This window comes from Bactrocera tryoni, chromosome 2 (genome assembly GCF_016617805.1).
Source record: "Bactrocera tryoni isolate S06 chromosome 2, CSIRO_BtryS06_freeze2, whole genome shotgun sequence".
NCBI lineage: Eukaryota > Metazoa > Arthropoda > Insecta > Diptera > Tephritidae > Bactrocera > Bactrocera tryoni.
This window is the reverse complement of record NC_052500.1, coordinates 28,029,645-28,049,085: the sequence shown is the minus strand read 5'-3', so window position 1 is coordinate 28,049,085 and position 19,441 is coordinate 28,029,645. Positions and strand designations below refer to the sequence as shown.

At 38.9% G+C, this 19,441-nt stretch overlaps 2 protein-coding genes across 2 annotated transcripts; both read left to right on the top strand.

The window, feature by feature from the left end:
* The first annotated feature begins 561 nt into the window (after window positions 1–561).
* On the top strand, window positions 562–2,021 carry LOC120769679. Its single transcript, XM_040096799.1, has one exon. It carries the CDS (start codon window positions 658–660, stop codon window positions 1,939–1,941), a length of 1,284 nt encoding a protein of 427 aa, XP_039952733.1. The 5' UTR covers window positions 562–657; the 3' UTR covers window positions 1,942–2,021.
* Window positions 2,022–18,213: 16,192 nt separating this feature from the next.
* Window positions 18,214–19,237, top strand: LOC120767733. The gene is made up of 3 exons (XM_040093941.1): window positions 18,214–18,278; window positions 18,857–19,073; window positions 19,142–19,237. Exons 1-3 carry the CDS (start codon window positions 18,214–18,216, stop codon window positions 19,235–19,237), a joined length of 378 nt encoding a protein of 125 aa, XP_039949875.1.
* Window positions 19,238–19,441: the final 204 nt, after the last annotated feature.

Here is a 19,441-nt window from a genome sequence, read left to right as displayed (position 1 = left end):
AGAACCAAAGTGGTCTATGCGTATTGGTCTACCAGATCAACCTAATCTAACTTAAGCATTTGGTATATGCTTCGTTAGTAAAGATGTTTTCCTTTACCGACCTTATATGCAGAGCTCCTGTACAAAATTGGTGAATCGAAATAAAGCATAACGAACTAATGTGGAAATGCTAGACATGAAGCACTGGAAATGTGCCATAAGTGAGCAATTCACAATAATTGTGAAGTCAGTAACAACTTAGGAAAAGGGCTTGATTTCCTTTGACGAATTTATTAGGTACTCTTGTAAAGATATTTTCCTTATCTCAACTGTAGACGCAGTTATACAACATCTTAGAAGTTGAATGGCGTGCGAATTTAAACCAAGAATTGTATATCAAATTTGTCTACTTTTTAAATATTTTAAGTAAATTCAACAAAAGTGTAAATCCTATTTGCGTAACCAAATATCAACTCAAATAAAACATTTTTCACTCTAAGTTCGCTGAACGCTTACTTTCCCATCTACATTAGACAGATAAGCATACAAAAGCTCTATAGTTTTAAATTTGGATTCCATTCAGCTTCAGCTTCTAATGCAGTTCAGACTACATCCAGAAGATTACTTATTTGAAAATATCCTTTTTAGAGACTCCTCAGTGGCGTCCTTCCTTACAATATGACAGCTACAATTGAGTTAAGCAACAATGCTTTGCATAGACTTTGCCAGAGCTACCACAAGTACAATGAGTTCAAACAGCCACGTACACTAGAGGTTCTCAGTTATGAGCATTCAGCCAACGCAGACACCGTCACTGGTTTTCTGGGTCGCCACCAATTCCTCACGCTTAAAGTGCGTCGAATTGATGCCGAAGGAAAGGAGCATTTGGAAAAAGTACGTTTCTTCACCAAATCTCCACCATTGGAATTGGCATCTCGTATGGAGTATGTAGAAGAGTTTGGCGTTTTCAAAAAAGAGGTTAGTGTATACCGTCAGTTATTGCCTCAATTGCAAAAAATTATTCCACATGTGGCTCCTAATTGCTACTACGCTGACGAGCGCCTACTTGTCTTCGAACATCTTGCAGATCAGAAATTCCGTATGGCTGCCGGTCGTGACGGCATTCTCAACTATGATCACCTACATTGTGTGTTGAAAACACTTGCAGCGCTGCATGCCAGTTCCATAATCTATGAAGTGCGTTGTGGACGCAAGTTGAACGAGCTACATCCCGAAGCTGTGGTGGAGAACTCTTATCCGTTGGGCATTCCGGAGACTCACGTGCGTAAACAAAATTTCAATAATGCAAATCGAGTATTTGCGGAACTGATAAAATTACTGCCGAAATATCAAAAGAATTTGGACTATATCTTAAAGGAGTTTCCGAAACGCATGGCGGTGATCTTCAAATTGGCACAGACGTCGGACAAATATCGAAACGTATTCTGTCATGGCGACCTGTGGGCAAACAATGTCATGTTTCAGTATAGTAAATCTAGTAAGACGCCCATACAGTGCCGTGTGGTAGACTTTCAGCTTTGCCGTTATGCACCGCCCATGTTAGATGTGATAACAATACTCACCATACCGACAAGAAGTAGCTTCCGAAAGCAATATTTAACTGAATTACTCGATGACTACTATAGTTTTCTGTCCAAATTCATGGAGCGGGAGCGTCTCAACATTGAAGACTACTTAGCGCGCCAAGAGTTCAATGAGACGGCAGACAAATTTCGCATTGTTGGACTTATTGAAAGTCTACTTTTCTCGCACTTGACGGATCTGCCAACAGAACTGGCAGAAGCTGTAACCTCGTCGGCGAACGGGTTCACCGATTTCTTTGATGCCAAACGTGTGGAGATGTGTTTGGAAGCTTTTCGCACCGATGACGTATATCGGGAAAGAATCACGGACATGTTGGAAGATTTTGTAGATAATTTTGTGTTAAACAACCAACATTAATATTTGTGACTGTGCAGCGGAAAGAAAGTTATAGTTTCAATAATATATATAGATTTAAATATATTTTGTTATACAATTTTTAAAAGGATGAATTCAGCTGTTTGTCAAGTCGTCATTTTTTCTATTAAAATATTTAAACAAGTTTAAGTTGCTAATATTTGGCAGCGATTAATTAAGGGTTTAGTGAGGCAGCCACTGAAGGGTACGGACTTTCAGTTTAAACAAATCAAGAAATTATTACATACAGTCAATACAAATACATACAATAATTTTAATGATATTTCCATAGACTTGGAAATAATTAAATCAGAAGTAAAGGGTTTTTGAAAAGTTGGACTGATTTGATCAATTTTTAAGGAAGCTCAATTTGGTCGACATAGTCATGAAGCCATGAAACAGTTTCGCTCCATCTTTACTCCAGTGGATAATGCGCATCCTCAAAGACACCGCACAGAGTGCACCGAAGAGCCTATTGCTGCTAAGGAGCAGCGTATAAAAGAAGACCCGAAAGAGTTCATCCACCATCGCGTGCCACAATTGGAGCTATGTCCGTCCATTTTATGGGAAATTTTGCGGAAAAATTTTGGTTTGTGAGCTTACAAAATCAAACTCGTACAAGAATTGAAGCCGAACGACCGTCAATGATGTCGCTCGTTCGATGAATGGCCCCAGAACAAGATGTCCACCGGTCGTTCGGTGATGGGTGATGGTTGAATCTTCTTCTTCTTCTTTACTGACGTAGGCACCGCTTACGCGGTTATAGCCGAGTTTACAACAACGGTCGTGACTGTCGAGTCGTTCTTCCTTTTTACTGTGGCAATTGGAAATTCCAAGTGTAGCCAGGTCTTTCTCAACCTGATTTTTCCAACGAAGTGGAGGTCTTCCTCTTCCTCTGCTAACCCGGACGGTACTGCGTCGAATACTCTCAGAGCTGGAGTGGTTTAATCCATTTAGACGACATGACCTAACCAGGGAAGCCGCTGTCTCTTAATCCACTGAACTAGATCAATGTCGTCCTATATCTCGTACAGCTCATCGTTCCATCACCTGCGATATTCGCCGTTGCCAATGCGAAAAGCACCATAAATCTTCCACAGAACCTTTCTCTCGAAATCTCGTAACGCCGACTCATCGGATGTTGTTATTGTCCATGCCTCTGCACCATATAGCAGAACGGGGATGGTGGGTGATTTGTAGAATTTGGCCTTTGCGCGTCTCGGGAGGACTTTACTTCTCAATTGGCTACTCAGTCCGAAGTGGTACCTGTTGGCAAGAGTTATTCTGCGTTGAATTTCGAGACTGACATTGTTGTTGCTGTTAATACTGTTCCAAGAAAGACGAAATTATCTACGACTTCGTAGTTATGACTGTCAGCAGAGACGTGGGAGCCAAGTCGCGATTGCTGTGTCTGTTTGTTTGACGACAGGAGATATTTCGTCTTGACCTCGTTCACTACCAGACCCATTTGTTTCGCTTCTTTGTCCAACCTGGAAAAATCAGAACTAACGGCGCGGTTGTTTTGGCCAATTTAGTTGAATAGGTGCGTTAATAAAAAGAATAGCCGCATTTAATGGGATTAAAATCCGCAAGCCATTGTTGAGACGTCATTATATTCTCGAAAAGTCACTACTTGGGGTGTTCTTTAAGCAAATTTTGTCGAAACTTAAACCGACCATAATGCTACAGTCAATGGTGAACGCTAAAGAGCCATGATTAAGGACTTTTTATGACTGAATTGGATGATTCGATGCGAACGACCTTTGTTTCCAATAACATGGCGCTTCATGCGTCATCTAACGAAATAATCAACTTATTGAAGAAAATTTTTGTTGAGCTCTTAATCTCGCGTCCTAGGCCTGTAGCGCGGTCTTCAAGATCGTGCGATTTAACACCGCTACATTATATTTTTGGGTTATGTGAAGTCGCAAAAAGTGGTAATAAAATATGGCCAATTGGACCTTTGGGCTGGAATTTATTCGAGTCAGCCGCGGGGGTCACATAATGGCAAACCCTTTTCTTTATAAGAAAATCAAATTCTTGGCCAATACATTTAATTGTATGCCTATTATTTCCTTTTGAAAACCGCATGTCTAAAAAACACCCTTTTTTACATACACAGTCCTCTTAACAAATAAATTATCCAGCATTTTGAGAGAAAATGTAATTATCAATTTTCCTGTTTATCACACCGGCACTCTTCGGCTATTTTCGCATTATTTTTTACCCGTCACATATCGAGTGGTTTTGCATACTTACTTACATACTAACATACAAGTACATAGTCGTGGCTAAAGTTGAACGTTGATATGTACGTACCACCTTATATCCATTGCACTGTACATCGCATGGCTAACGGTTTATTACTTAATTTCTTTTCGTAACTTGACCATCTTCTTTTCTCGACTTCTTCATCGCTTTTCGCCACAAGCATTCGTTTCGGTGGCCGTTTTGATTTTGCCACTTAAAGACTAACCCATTCCACAATATTTGGCGGGCTTGAGTGTCTACAACGGTTACTTGGTCAAGACGTGAAATTCAGTTGCCAATCGGACGCGTTCAATTAAACTACGAACAAAGCGCGAAAGTAAACATTTCATTTTCAACTCACCTGCCGCCGAGTGGAAATCAAGTGCCGTCACCTACAGTTACTTAATTTAATTAAAAGTGTGGAAAATTTAGTGTGAAAATGTGAGTTCTCAAAAACTAAGTAACTAAAATTTTAATACATAATTTTTGTTTCCATCAATGATTCGAAATCAAAGTTTGTACGAATAAGCTTAAGACAAGTCGCAAGTCTATTGATGATTGAATTAAGAAAGAGATGTTTATAAGTATGTTGAGATGTGGTAAGATTGGAGACAGTGTTTTGTCTTATAAATAAGCTTTGATATGTCGCTTAATAATATATACATATGTATAATGATTCCAAAAATTTTCCCAAACCCTTTCCACCAAAACTTTAGCACAATAAACTAACAACAAATTAAGTTTTTTCACGAGTTAACAAAACTGTTTACGTTTCTGCTCACAATTTACAAGCCATTTGAGCGCTTTTCTATGCTGCAACTTCTCTACGACCTAAGGCGTCACCGGTATTTAGATGTTGCAATATTGTTTTCATAATTCTTTACTTCGTCACTACACAGCCTTCACTGAAAGCTAGTAAGGAAGGCTAAGTTCGGGTGCAGCCGAACATTTTATACTCTTGCAACTTGCTATAATCAAAGCCAAGGAAATACCTTAAGATGTAAAACGTGCACCAGATGAATCTAAGCAATTTTACACCACATAAAATCACCAATCATATGGAGCAAAGTCACACGGATGTTCGAAAACCTTTATATTAGGTATATGGGGTCTAAGGGAAGTATTGGCCCGATTCAAACCATTTTTGACTTACAGACTTACTATTGTCAGCGAAGGATTATTCCGTAATTTTATTTATATATCTCATAGATTGAGCGATATTTTCGGTCAAAAGTCAACTATAAATACTGGGCTCACATCTTCGATACCTAGGGGCTTCAACAGTTTTGCACGGATTTAAACAATTTTTGGTCACTTACTTACTGGCTTACTTTGAAATAATTATTAGTGCTAAATTTTATACCGTTATATTAATTTCTTCTTGATTTGTGTACTCGAAAGAGAGAAGCAAATGGTATTTAAAATTGTATTGTATGGGAAGTAGGCGGGAAGAATGCTAGATAATAAATTTCGTCGAAATCGGCTGATCGGATTCCGCGTATGTGATTCCACCAAAAATCGTACAATTTTCACACCATCATTTCTGAGGTAAAATTTAATGTCTCAGGCGTATTTATGTAGTTGTTTTGAACAATACCGTAACATGGAGAGTGAGTGTGATTATCTTTCAATTTCATCAGTTTTCACACAGTTCTTATCCGTATAATACTTGTGCTGCGCAATTTGGTTGTTGTAGCTTTAGTGGTATATTAAACTTACTAGAGAACCACAGGTGCCCTTTGCTACTGAAGAATGTTCTTTCAACAAGATATCTAAATTTTTACTCAAGTTACAGCTTACACCGACGGATTTATCTCGATTAATTTTAGGTCATACATACAATCGCTAGGTGAAACAAAACTATTATACCGTGTAGCAACATGGTTCAAGAGTATAAAGTAACGATAAAATATTGGCGTAATCTTTAACTCTATCATTCGTGTAAGGCCGAACGTCAATCCAACCCCAGAGATATAACATAGCGGTCATTCCATAATTTGGCGACATGGTTTTGTACCCGTATTCCGATCAAACAAATATGATAAAAATATTTTCAAAATCCAAAAAAAAATATTTTTTTCCAAAAAAACGTTTTTTATGCTTTTCCAACAACTATTTTTTTCAAAATTGACTTTTCCATTCGATTCCGCGTTCAATTTTACATAAGAATCAATGTTCAAAAATATGGGACTCTGACCCCATGAACAGCATTCGGCTATAAGAAATAGAGAAATATATAAACTGGGAATTTTACTCATTAGACTTAGTCCTGGATAACTTTTCAATGTTTAACTGACCCAACTAGTAAGATAAACTCAAGAACCGTAGTAGCTTAATTTCCTAACTAGCAGACAAATTTTAAGCGTTACATGCGCTTGGCGGCTCTAAAAAATAATATTTTTATTGTTTTATTTAATTCTATAAGATCACTTGAATAATGTATTAAATGCTTAAGTTGATTCGGGTCCTAGTTTTGAAGATATAGCCTTGAAAAGTAGTGCGCTCGAGGTCAGCAGTATAGTCACCTAAAACTTTAAAGGCGTTTCTCACGAAGTTGTGTTTTCAAAGTCGGTTATAAAGGATTCTCTATCTAACCGGTCTCTATGATTGCGAATCCCTGCAGGTTTGGCTCCATATAATTTTTACTTGTTCCACAAACTGAAATTGTTTCTCCGTGAAACCCGTGAAACATGATTATGTCTGTACAAAACACTTTTCATAAGCACTTTTTGGAATGGCCTACTGCTCCTTAAGCGAATTTTGTTTTATTCGATCCACTAACAACGGGTTTCACGAGGAAACAATTTCAGTTTGCGGAACAAGAAAGAATTATATGGAGCCAAATCTGCAGGGATTCGCAATCATAATTCGCAGGATCAATCATGTCCAAAGAGACCTGTTTGCGCTACTGTTTTTGAAAAAACTCATACGAACGGACTCGCAAGAGACGTCGAGCTCTCTTGCCATCTCTCTGACACTTGCCTGACGATTTTCAAGCACCATATCCTTCACTTCAGTTTCTTCAGTTGAAGAGGTCGAAGGTCCAGAACAAGGCATGTCTTCATCGACCTCTCGCCCATCTTAGTGGGTTTTATACAAATTTTTGGCATGTGTTTTTGATAAAACACCATCAAGTAAGCCTTTTTCAACATTGCCAACAATTCCGCACACGAAATTTGGTTATGTAGAAATAAAAAATTTCAGACAAATTCTTTGTTCGATATTTATATTTATCTGTATTGTAAAAATCGCAACGCACTACTGAGCAGTATTTACTTCAGCAGCAGCTGTAAACAAACTGGTTGACACGCGCTCATAATTGGCATTGTAATTAATTGGCGTGGACACCGCTTACGCGATTATAGCCGACTTAACAACAGCGTGCCAGTCGTTTCTTCTTTTCGCTACGTGGCGCCAATTAGATGTTCCAAGCGTAGCCAGGTCCTTCTCCACCAGGTCCTTCCAACGGATTAGAGGTCTTTCTCTTCCTTTGCTTCCCCCGGCGGGTACTGCGTCGAATACCTTCAGAGCTGGAGTGTTTTCGTCCATTCAGACAACATGACCTGGCCAGCGTAGCCGCTGTCTTTTAATTCGCTGAACTATGTCAATGTCGTCATATACCTCATACAACTAATCGTTCCATCGAATGCGATATTCGCCGTGGCTAATGCGCAAAGAACCATAAATCTTTCGCAGATTTTTTCTCTCGAAAACTCGTAACGTCGACTCATCGGTTGCTGTCATCGCCCAAGCCTCTGCACCATATAGCAGGACGGGAGTTATGAGTGACTTAAAGAGTTTGGTTTTTGTTCGTCGAGAGAGGACTTTGCTTCTCAATTGCCTACTCAGTCCGAAGTAGCTCCTGCTGGCAATAGTTATCTTACGTTGGATTTCCAGGCGGACATTGTTGGTCGTGTTTGCGCTGGTTCCAAGATAGACGAAATTATCTACGACTTCAAAGTTATGACTGTCAACAGTGAGAGCCAAGTCGCGAGTGCGACAACTGTTTGTTTGATGACAGCAGATATTTCGTCTTGCCCTCGTGCACTGCCAGACCCATTTTGTTTGCTTCCTTGTCCAGTCTGAAGAAAGCAGAACTAACGGCGCGGGTGTGGAGGCCGATGATATCAATATCATCGGCATACGCCAGCAGCTGTACACTCTTATAAAAGATTGTACCTGCTTGATTAAGTTCTGTAGCTCGAATTATTTTCTCCAGCAGCAGGTTAAACAAGTCGCACGACTGGGACTTAGCAAAATACACTGCTTTGAAATATCATTTACCAGGGAACTTTATTAACAATTTCCGGGTCCTTTTTTGTCAGAATGTATAAGTAAACAGCGTGACGAGCTGAGTCGACTTAGCTATGTCCGTCTGTACGGAACAAGTAATTCAGTTTTTGAGGTATCGATCTGAAATTTTACACACATCCTTTTCTCGTCACGAAGTTGCTCACTTGTCAAAGGCGCCGATATCGGACCATTATACGTAGCATACATCTGTCATACAAATTGATTGGACAGAATCAAGTGATTAGATTGGATGCAAGCCTCTTCCACTTGACGAGATATCCTTAAGAATTTGGTGTGGATTATTTTCCTAGGCAAGAGTACTACAACCTCCGAGGGAATTTTTCAGATCGGACCACTACAGCATACAGGCATAGCTGTCATACAAACTGATCAAACAAATGCAGTTCTTGTGCGGAATCTTTTGTATTTGTGAATAGTATTATAGCTTCGGCGCAACCGAACCGACGTTGACGTTTATTCATGTCTTTTTTTTGATGTTGGCAGCTGTTCGAAGGCGTTTTAAAACTTAAATTGGTAGGGCCCACATTTTATCGCAGATCATCAGGGCGCGTGCCACCACAAATAAGGCGAGAAGTTCAAACAATCAAATGTGTCTGTACGAATGAATTAATTTGTCTTACATCACATAATTTTTAACTTGCTTGCCTAAATTAGCTTATTTAGCATTCAATGAGCGTAGTGCAATTGGTTATTTAAAGTTTCACCTTAACCTAATTGTAAATCAGTGATTATATTAGCTTTGCGGTAACGTGAATACTGTAAACAAACCGCTAAGTCTGAGTTGAAAATTAATTATACTTGTATGTGTGTTACAAGATATTTTGTTTTGTGTTGTGGCATGTAAATTTTTGGCGAACCGCAAATTTTAGTAAATATAATAGTTAAACAAAAACGAACATAACTCCAAGCAAAGCAAAGATGAATTGAAGACTGTAGACACTTGTAAACAATTTGACAGAAATTAACATTCGTGGAACACGCCGTAACAGACTACAAATTGACGGCTAATGTCCGCTATTTGTCACAACAACAGTGCAGCATAAATTCATACATAATACCAGAAGTCTCCAAAGTGGCGCAAAAGTCAAGTGAGGTCGACGAATGTTTACTTCACTGGCAAAATAACTATTTGTTGTATTTGTGCTTACCGACACTGCCAGCGAATTTTATCATGTCTTAGCTTGTAGGCTTACAAATGTTAAACGACTTTGTGGGTAATTTAGATTTGGGGAGTGATAAAACTCATAAGCAATGCTTGTTTGTAATTTCTTCTATTGCTTAGGCTTTCATTTGAGAAAGAGCGAGGAAACAATGCACTGAAAAATGAACAAACTTGTTGTATACATTTAAAACGATTTGATCCAACATTACGCTTCGGCTTTGCAAGCTATTTCAAGGTTAATTATGCGCTCAGTGAAAAAAATACCAAAACACTGTAAAGCGCCTTAAAACTTGTAGAAATTTGCATTTATCGGAAAACTTCTGTGTAATTGAAAATATATTAAAAAATCTTCGTATACCTTGCTCCGAACCATCGTCAAGAAATCCTTGATCGATAATTCTTTCCCTGTACAAAACTTTGCATTGTTTGATAATATCCTCTTGTTCTACCTCCTGACAGATTCCATTCCACAACAGTCATTACATGGTGCTCCTAGTTTACCGGCTTGTCTGTCAATTAGACAGTGCCCTGTTAACACTCCAACTAGCGTTCTTATGTCATTTTAATAATCGGCATGTGCGGCCCATATTTCGTTCATACCAAGCTGACTGCTTGTTGGGCACGTCTCCGGGACTCATCTAGTATATCTAACATATTTGTCGATTAAACATCTACAAGTAGCTAGAGGCATATAATTTCCTTTTTTTTCTGCATTCTCATTGTAGGTAGTGGAGCCTGCTCTGGCTAGTTCATCTGCTTCAGACTTACCAGAGATATCACTACACCCTGAAATAGGATGTTAGCTCCACAAAGAGATCAAGACATTATTTTACCATTTTTGATGAAGCTCTAAGAGGCTTTAATGATTTCAAAACCGCATGGCTTGTGTACAGAAATATATTCCCTGCAGTGAGCACACTATTTTGTCAGAACAAGAAAGCTTCTTTCGACTTTATTGGGTAGACACGGGAGCTTACTAAGTATCTTAAAATAACCCTTATTGCACGCGACCAATAGGGGGATTATTTCAGACCAAAAGCTGACTTCGCTGCCATTTACTTACAGAAGAAGTGTGTTGGCAGTAAGTGTAAAATTACGTAAAGTGCCTGACTTAGCGTGGGGAATATTTAACGAAGAACATTCTTTGGCATTTATTTTTTGAAGATTATCTCTTTGAAATTTTGGCCGCGGCTATGTCTCAAATGATCCATCCGTTGAGTGCAATTTTCCATGACCCGTTCGAGCATTACGGCTGGTAACTGGCGAGTGATTGCTTCCAGGCAATCGAAAAGGGATTAACCGCATAGACTTTAGACCTTACATATCCCCACAGGAAAAAGTTTAACGATGAGATCTTGGTGATCAAACTTCCTCACCAAAGTATTCTCTCCATAAATTCCTTGATTAATGTGATGTGTGGGAAGTGGCGCCGTCTCGTTGAAACCAAATGTCATTGAGATCATGAGATTCAATTCCGGGCATCAACAAGACGGTTATAATAGGGCGATAACGGGAACCACTGATGGTTAACTTACGGCATCATTTTTGAAGAAATATGGACCGATGATTTCACCGACCCACAAACCACATCACACCGTTATTGCTTCTGGGTGAAATGAGAGCTGACTGAAGAGATTCGCTTCAGGTTGCTCTGCGTCCCAAATGCGGCAACTTTGCTTGGTTATTATACACATCCATTGAGCCAGAAATGGGTCTTAGAGCTGAACAAAATTGTGTAGAAAAAGGCGGATCTTCTTGGAACTTTTCAAGAGCCCATAGAGCGAAGCGATGTCGACTGGGTAGGTCGAGCTGCTTCAGTTATTACCACAGCTACAGGTTTACTGTTCAAGTTGTTCGAAAGTATGATGGCAGGAATTGTCATAGTGTAATTAATCGTCGTATGGTTGCTATGGCAAGTGCCCCCATTCACTTCACCAAACTTAACTGAAGTAGTAAGAATTGTTTTGAGCATGATACCCTAAAAATTAATTAGCAAGTCAGCGAAAAGGTGTGGGAATATTTATTACAATATTGCTTGACTTGCGCAATTGAGAAGGCATTACCCAGCAAGACATCACCGGTGGGACCATACATATGTGATACATTTATCAGTGGATGTTCCAGAATTTATTTCTGGATGGATTATTGATATTACTTCGTAAGTTCTTCTGAATTTTTATTAAAATTTCTGATTTTTCGGATCCTCCGTAGATCTGCCACTAATATCTATAGTTTTTTGCTTAGTTTTAAAGCATTCCCTTGGGAGCTGGTTACCATATCATAAGCATACTTATATACGTATACATATGAATACATACGTTCAATCACCTTCCTAGATTGTGAGATGTTTTAACTACTCACCCATAAAACGCGGCTGTCATAGTTGTGGCATTGTGACAGTAACCAAGAAAGTGACAATTACGCAATTAACTCGTTTTCTATAAAAAAAATATGTAATAGTGCTGCATCGGGATGTACATACACACGCACATATTTGTCAACTCTGCTTGCAACAAGGAAACCTAAAAATGCAGTTAGTCGACAAGTGCGTAACGTCTGGCGTGATAGCGTTTGACATGCCACCAAGACCTGTTAAGCAAGTGAAAATCGGAACCGGCATCGCTTGTTTCAACATACTTTTGCTTTCCTGCGGCAACAATATATTTTAATGGCGCGTGCGGGTACAACTTCTCCTTCGAATTGATTAGTCTTGTGGCAACAAGTAGCCACTTGTCATATGACTTGGGATCTGGTTGCCTGCGCATGACAACTTGTTGCACGTGACACTGTTACGCATGAATATGCAACGCAGAAGGAAGCAAGCAGAAAAGTAAATAGTAAATAAAGCCAGTGGCAACTTTTATGCCTGCTCGAAATAGGTAGACCCACGAAAAAATACTGGCAAAATTGGAGTCTACTCGTCTTTTTAACCATTTCCAAATATAAAATTACCGTATAACTTAATATTATGTATAAAATCAGTACACACTTGCGTTATCCCAAACGTCTCGTGGGCGAAAAAGATTAAATAAAAATGTGTGCCGTGCATCTTTAGATAAAATCCTATATCTAAACAACTACTTCAACAACTTCAACGAAATTTGATGTGTAACATTACTTCTTCTTCTTCTTTATTAGCGTAGACACCGTAGGCAGGTCCTTCTCCAACTGGTCTTTTCAACGGAGTGGAGGTCTTCCTCTTCCTCTGCTTCCTCCGGCGGATTCTGAATCGAAAACCTTCAAAACCGGAGTGTTTCCTGAACTAGTCGTCATATATCTCAAAGTCGTCATATATCTCGTACAGTTCATCGTTCCATCGACTGCGATATTCGCCGATGCCAATGCACAAAAAACCATAAATCTTCCGCATAATTTTTCTCTCGAAAACTCGTAACGCCGACTCATCAGATGTGGTCAGCGTCCATGCCTCTGCACCATATAGCAGGTCGAGGATACTACTCGGATCCACGATCCTTTAGTTATTCTGACGTTGTTTTTGGTGTTAATGCTGGTTCCAAGATAGACGAAATTATCTACGACTACGAAGTTATGACTGTCACATTGACGTGGGAGCCAAGTCATAAGTTCGACGACCGTTTATTTGATGATATGAGACATTTCGTGTTGCCCTCTTTCACTACCAGGCCCGTTTACTTCGCTTTCTTATCCAGTCTGGAGAAAGCAGACCTAACGGCGCGGTTGTTGAGGTCAATGATATCAATATCATCGGCGTACGCCAGCTGCTGAACACTCTTATATGAAGATTTTTTTAAATTTCCGGCCAGACTCTTTCAGAGGCTTTGTCTACAAGCTGTCTACAATTACAATTACATACTATACATTCAAATGGACTTCAAAGTCCAACACGTAAGAGATATCCATTCAAAACTTAAGTATGCGAATTGACTTTCACAGAAGGCCAACTGATACACTTTTGCGCGCCTGCTCAACATATCCAAATGAAGAAAACTTGTACCTACATATGTATGTATGTATGCATCAACATAACTGTTTATATTTGGATGCCAACATGCCTATCAGCTGACAAAAGCAACGTAAACTTAATCAGCTGTTTGGCAAGGAAATTCAATCGCCTTAATCAGCTGAACAGCCAAGCGTGTAAATATGGTCGGGAAGTGACTTTGGCATTTGACCAACGTGTGGATAGCCGGCAAGTCGGCATGTAATGCGGAAATGTTTTGTAGCAAACTAGGTTCCAAATGTTATTGGGTTCAAATTTTTGTCGCATGCAAATTCAACTAAACGAATGTTTACTTGTCATCAATTTCATACTGGTTTGTGGATATGTGGAAATATATACATACAACATATATGTACATTAAATTTCGCTAGACACTTTCTCAAGTCGAGATGTTGTAAAAACTATGCCCTGATGTATTTTAGCAACAGTACCCAATGGCCGACGTAACTGATAGACTTGTATGTAGACATGCCACATTTCGAGTGTGAACGCACTTTTCAAACGGTGGCAGAGCTACCGCTTTTTAGTGTGTCGCACTACTAAGTTTACAGCTAGTTGTTCCTTTGTTTCAGGTGGCAGTTGCCGGAAGCTTTTGTTTGTTGCACACAGTCTACGCTCGAGAATTTGAACTAAACAAATCAAACAATGCATAAACAATCGATGAAACTGATCCTTAAAAAAACTGTCGTCAACATCCAAAACTCTTTGTAAAGTTCATAGTCCATGGGGTAACTGAAGTTTGTAAATCTGAGTCGGTTTTTCGTACTTCGTCTTCTTTACTGGCTTAGATACCGCTTCCTTATTTCGTTTGCTGCTTGAGCCATGTGTAAAAGAATCGTTTCTGACCACTCCCAAGTGAATGGCGATCAGAGAACTTTCCTCACTTGCGTGAACTTTTACACATGACTCCATCCTTCTACGCCAACTAAGAAGAAGAAGAAGAAGATACCGCTTCGCGGTTATAGCCACTTCGAGATGCCTAGTGCAGCCAAGTACTTTTCCATCAGATCTCTCCAACGGTGTGGGTGTCTTCCTCTGCCTCTTCCTCTACCTCCACCTCCATCGGCGGGTACTGAATAGAACACACTGAAGAAAAAACGTCATATTTTTTCAATGCGTTGAAAATGTCAAATTTTGTACCGAAAAGTGATGATTTGCGGAAAGCATTCGATTTTTGTTTCCATTTGAAGAAAAGTGCTACAAAGTCGCTTTGAATGCTTGTCGATGGTCACAACTAACATGCAAAAGATTGTTACAACGGTTCAGAGATAATAATGATTTTGCTGTGAGAAATGAAGAACGTGGAAGACCACCAAAAAAAGTCCGAAGGCATTGCAAGCAATATTTGATGAAGATGATACTTTAAGTCAAAAGCAAATGGCAGCCATATTAGATGTTGCACAACAAATAATTTCAGACTGTTTGAAAGCTATGGCAAAGATCCAAAAAGTGTGGCACCCCCATATGAATTGATTGAAAGACAAATGGAAAACCGAAAACAAACTTGTGAAATTTTGCGACGTCATTAGCTCTGCTTTCTCTAGATTGGATAAAGAAGCGAAGCAAATGAGCCTTGTAGTGAAGGTGGGCTACACAAAATATCTCCAGTCATCAAACAAACAGTCGTCGAACTCACGACTTGGCTTCCACGTAACTGTTGACAATCATAACTTCGAAGTCTTAGATAATTTCGTCTGGCTTGGAACCAGCATTAATACCAACAACAACTTCAGCCTCAAAATCCAATGCACAATAACTCTTGCCAACTTGTGGTACTTCGGACTGACTAGGCATCTAATATCTATCTAATGAGTTGACGTTACGAGTTTTGCGACAGATTTATGGCCCTTTGCGCAGGTTGGCAACGGCGAATACCACAGTCGATGGAACGATCAGCTATACGAGATATTCGACGACATATATATAGTTAAGCGATTTAGGAAACAGTGGGTACGCTTTCATCCGAGAGGATCAAAACACTCGAGTTCTGAGACCATTCGACATAGTATCCGCCGGGGGAAGCAGAGGAGGAGGAAAAACTTCGATCCATCTGAAAGACCAGGTGGAGAAGGATCTGGCTGCACTTGGAATCTACAATTAGCGCCTAACAGCGAAAAGCATCCACCCGCCGTATTCACAAGACTTGGCGCCCTCCGATTACCATTTATTTCCATCGTTGGTACACGCATTCGATTCCTACGCAGAAGTCGAAAATTTGGTATCTGATTTTGAACATACTTAGTTATGTCGATGTAAACTCAATACGTCTAAAAAGTGTCGGTTTGGTGTTGTCAAACATAATTTTTTTGTGGTATTACTTTTTCAACTCAATGCAAGAGGAGTTGACTAGAATATCCAAACATTAAACTTGCTCTACCAAGCGACTGAGTTGAGTTGTATTGATTTTTTGTTTAAAAAAATTCCATCTGCTTAATATCGCTAAAATCTTTTGTTTCCAGGTTGGCAACATCAATGAAACTTCAACTGAAAATAGTTGAAGTTCCTAATACCAAAACAAAAAAAAAAACAGTTTGGTTGATCTGAAGTTGAATTGCTTTGACTTCAATTCAACTGAGTGGAGTTGAAAATTTAATAGGGGTATATGTTTTTCGATTTTTCCCGCGAATACTGTTTTTGAGCTTGCACTCAAAAATCTAACGACAATTAATATATATTAGAGGATTCAAGTCTGTTTATATTTTAAAGTAATGAAAGCAAAAATGCGCTTTCGAATATTTTTGGTTGTTCGTTTTAGCTGGTGTTCACAGTACTGAGCGTGCACTTTGTAAACATTTGGATACATACGTAATTTGTACGTGTTTTTCCGGCTCTTTGTTGCTATTGTTCTTTTTTACTTTTATTAATTGTTTACGGTTTATTTAAGTGTCATCACTCACAACGGAGATATCCACATAGTCGAGAGTAGTGTATTGCACGGTATGTTAGTTTGTAGGTTAGGACAATAATAAAAGTCTTGTGAATGAATTGTATTATATAAGTAGAATCATATTTCCTTTGACAAAATTAAAAGTTCACATTGAAAATGAATTTTTTTGTGAAGAATTGCAGAAATTGATGCGCCATGTTACTTTAATACAAATTGTTTTGGGAGAGATTTCTATCGCAATTAGCGGAAGAATATGGTAGTACCCTAATTTAGTCGAATAATTTCAAAACTGGTGGAAATTCTTGAGAAGCGTCGCCAAGTGTTCTAGTAAAGCCTTTTCGCAGAAATCCGTCGTTCTTAAACAATCTTTTTACTGTTCTTGTGAGTTTTCTCTAGATCAAATCCAATCCAGCAACTTCTGCAATCTTTAACGTTTGCAGATATGCTTTTCCTGCCGAATTCATATTATGAAAATAAATTAAATAGATATTATGAAATGAGAGGTTCAAAATCCGGGGTTCAAATCTGGAATAATAGTACTTAAGTATGTCGTAATAATTTAACTGTGGCACCTGTTAATTTAAAAAATTTCAAAATATGGTAAATTTGATTTCCGCCGTTTTTCAAATAAATTACTTAATTTTTTACGAACGGGAATTAAAAGAAGTCGTTCGGTATCAAGTCAGGACTATGGGGTAGATGATTCCGCAAATAGATGTTTTGAGTGCTTAAAAATACTGTTGGTTGTTTCAACCGATCTGTGAGAGCTCATATCGACACGATACTTTTTTACAGTCGAAAGTTGTATAAAATAATCGCGCGACAATGTTCGCGATTTAATTTCAAAACATGCTAAACAAGGCCTGAATCGAATCTGGACTGTCCGCATAGACTTTAGACTTTACATATTCCCATAGGAAAAAGTCCAACGGTGTGACATCACACGATTTTGGTGGCCAATCGACCGGCCCACAAGGTGAAATAACCTGCTCATCGAAGTGTTCTCTCAATAAATCCATTGATTCATGTGATGTGTTGGAAGTGGCACCTTCTTATTGAAACTAAATGTCACCGATATTGAAACCAAATGTCGCCGAGATCACGAGCTTAAATTTCAGACACCAAATAGTTGGTTATCATGATGCGATATCGATCGCCATTGATGGTTACGTTCTCACCAGCATCATTTTTGAAGAAATATGAACCAATGATTCCACTGCCCCACAAACCACACCAAACCATTGTTTTTGCTAGATGAAATGGCAGCTCTTGAATCTCGATAGGTTGCTCTTCGTCCTAAATGCGGCAATTTTACTTGTTTACATACCCATTGAGCTAGAAATGGGCTTTATAACTGAACAAAATTTGGCTCGAAAACGTCGGATGTTCTTTAAAATGGGTTTTTTGAGAACAAAAGAGCCCATAGAGTGAAGCGATGGGGAGATCGAGCGGTTTCAGTTTTAACACAAGCTGTATTTTGTACGCTTTAAATTTAAAATCTCGACGTAAAATGGGCCAAGTCGTTCCATACGTCAGTCCGAGTTGCTGCGAAAGGCAGCGAATCAAGTCTCCGCGGTCTTCGTGTACACTCTGAGCTACAACTAATATATTTTCTTCACTGTGTGCTGGACGTGGTCTATTCAGTCGAATATTATCCAATAATCACTGCTGGGTCTCAAGATGGATGATGATGTTGCGATTAGTACGCTCAGTCGGCCCATTATGTTGACCATAATTCGAGCGAAGTGGGCGAAACACATTCTTTACAGAACGAGAATTTTCGTAATAAAGTTGAACGATTTGTAAACGTTGTTCAGGCGTAAGTCTTTTCAAGACGAAATGCCAAAAAATACTGCACAAAAATAATATGACAGCTTGTCACGACTGACGCATGATCCGTCAAAAAGTAGGCAAGTACTTCTACTTGGATCACGGTGTCGGGATTCAGAAAAAAATTAAAGAAAAATGTTTGCCATACGGAGTATCAGTTACTCCTTGAAGTAATTGGAGAAAAAGTATTAATTAGTATTTATTTTTATTTGTGAAATTTGTACTTGAGTTTTTAGTTGAGTTTCTATAAAAAATTTTGAAATTGAGGTTTAACACTAACTTTCAAACGAATGATCGCATTTATGCTGAAGCCTGTGTTAGAGGCATAAACATATTTTTTATGACATTAAAATCGTACCCCAACTCAGTGGAGAAACGTCGACAAAACAATTGTGTTCTCAAAAAAACCAATTATACCAATTTAAAAATTCAAATTCAAATCTCCTCTGCTCTGGAATTTAACTATTTTACTTATTTTTTTTTTTAATAATAGGTTTACTAAACATAATATCCAAGTTTGGTTTTTCATGCTATGCTTTGCCGTCACCCTTGTATGGGCGCGTCCACAACGCTATGCACACATCGCAGTTATCGAAAATGATGCATATGAACAGACCTTACCTAACGCGCTGAGAAATCCCTTCTACAAAACGCCTCGAGTGCGCGAGGCACTAGCCAAATCCAGCTGGTTCGGACCGGGCGAGGAGCCGGTAAGTAAATTAGCCCAAATTGTTTATCAATACCGTTATTGAAGTTCAAAAAATACTTTTACTTGTAGGTATATGATCGGCAAGCGGAGAAAATACCACGCGCTGAGATCTACAACGTGCTCGCACATGCCGGGTTCATCAATCGGAGAGGAAAATTAATTTAAGTTGGCGACTGAGCATACCTAAGAGTTCTGAGCATCATAACGGAGAGGGCTCTCTAGTTATCCAAGTGGAGTTATTCGTGGCCACACGAAAAATCAGCCTATTTACCTAACCTAACCTCACCTGACTGAGAAATGTATATGCATATGCATCCAAAATATCATACTTATAAATATGTATTTTTATTTAGGATTCGTTGTCAACAA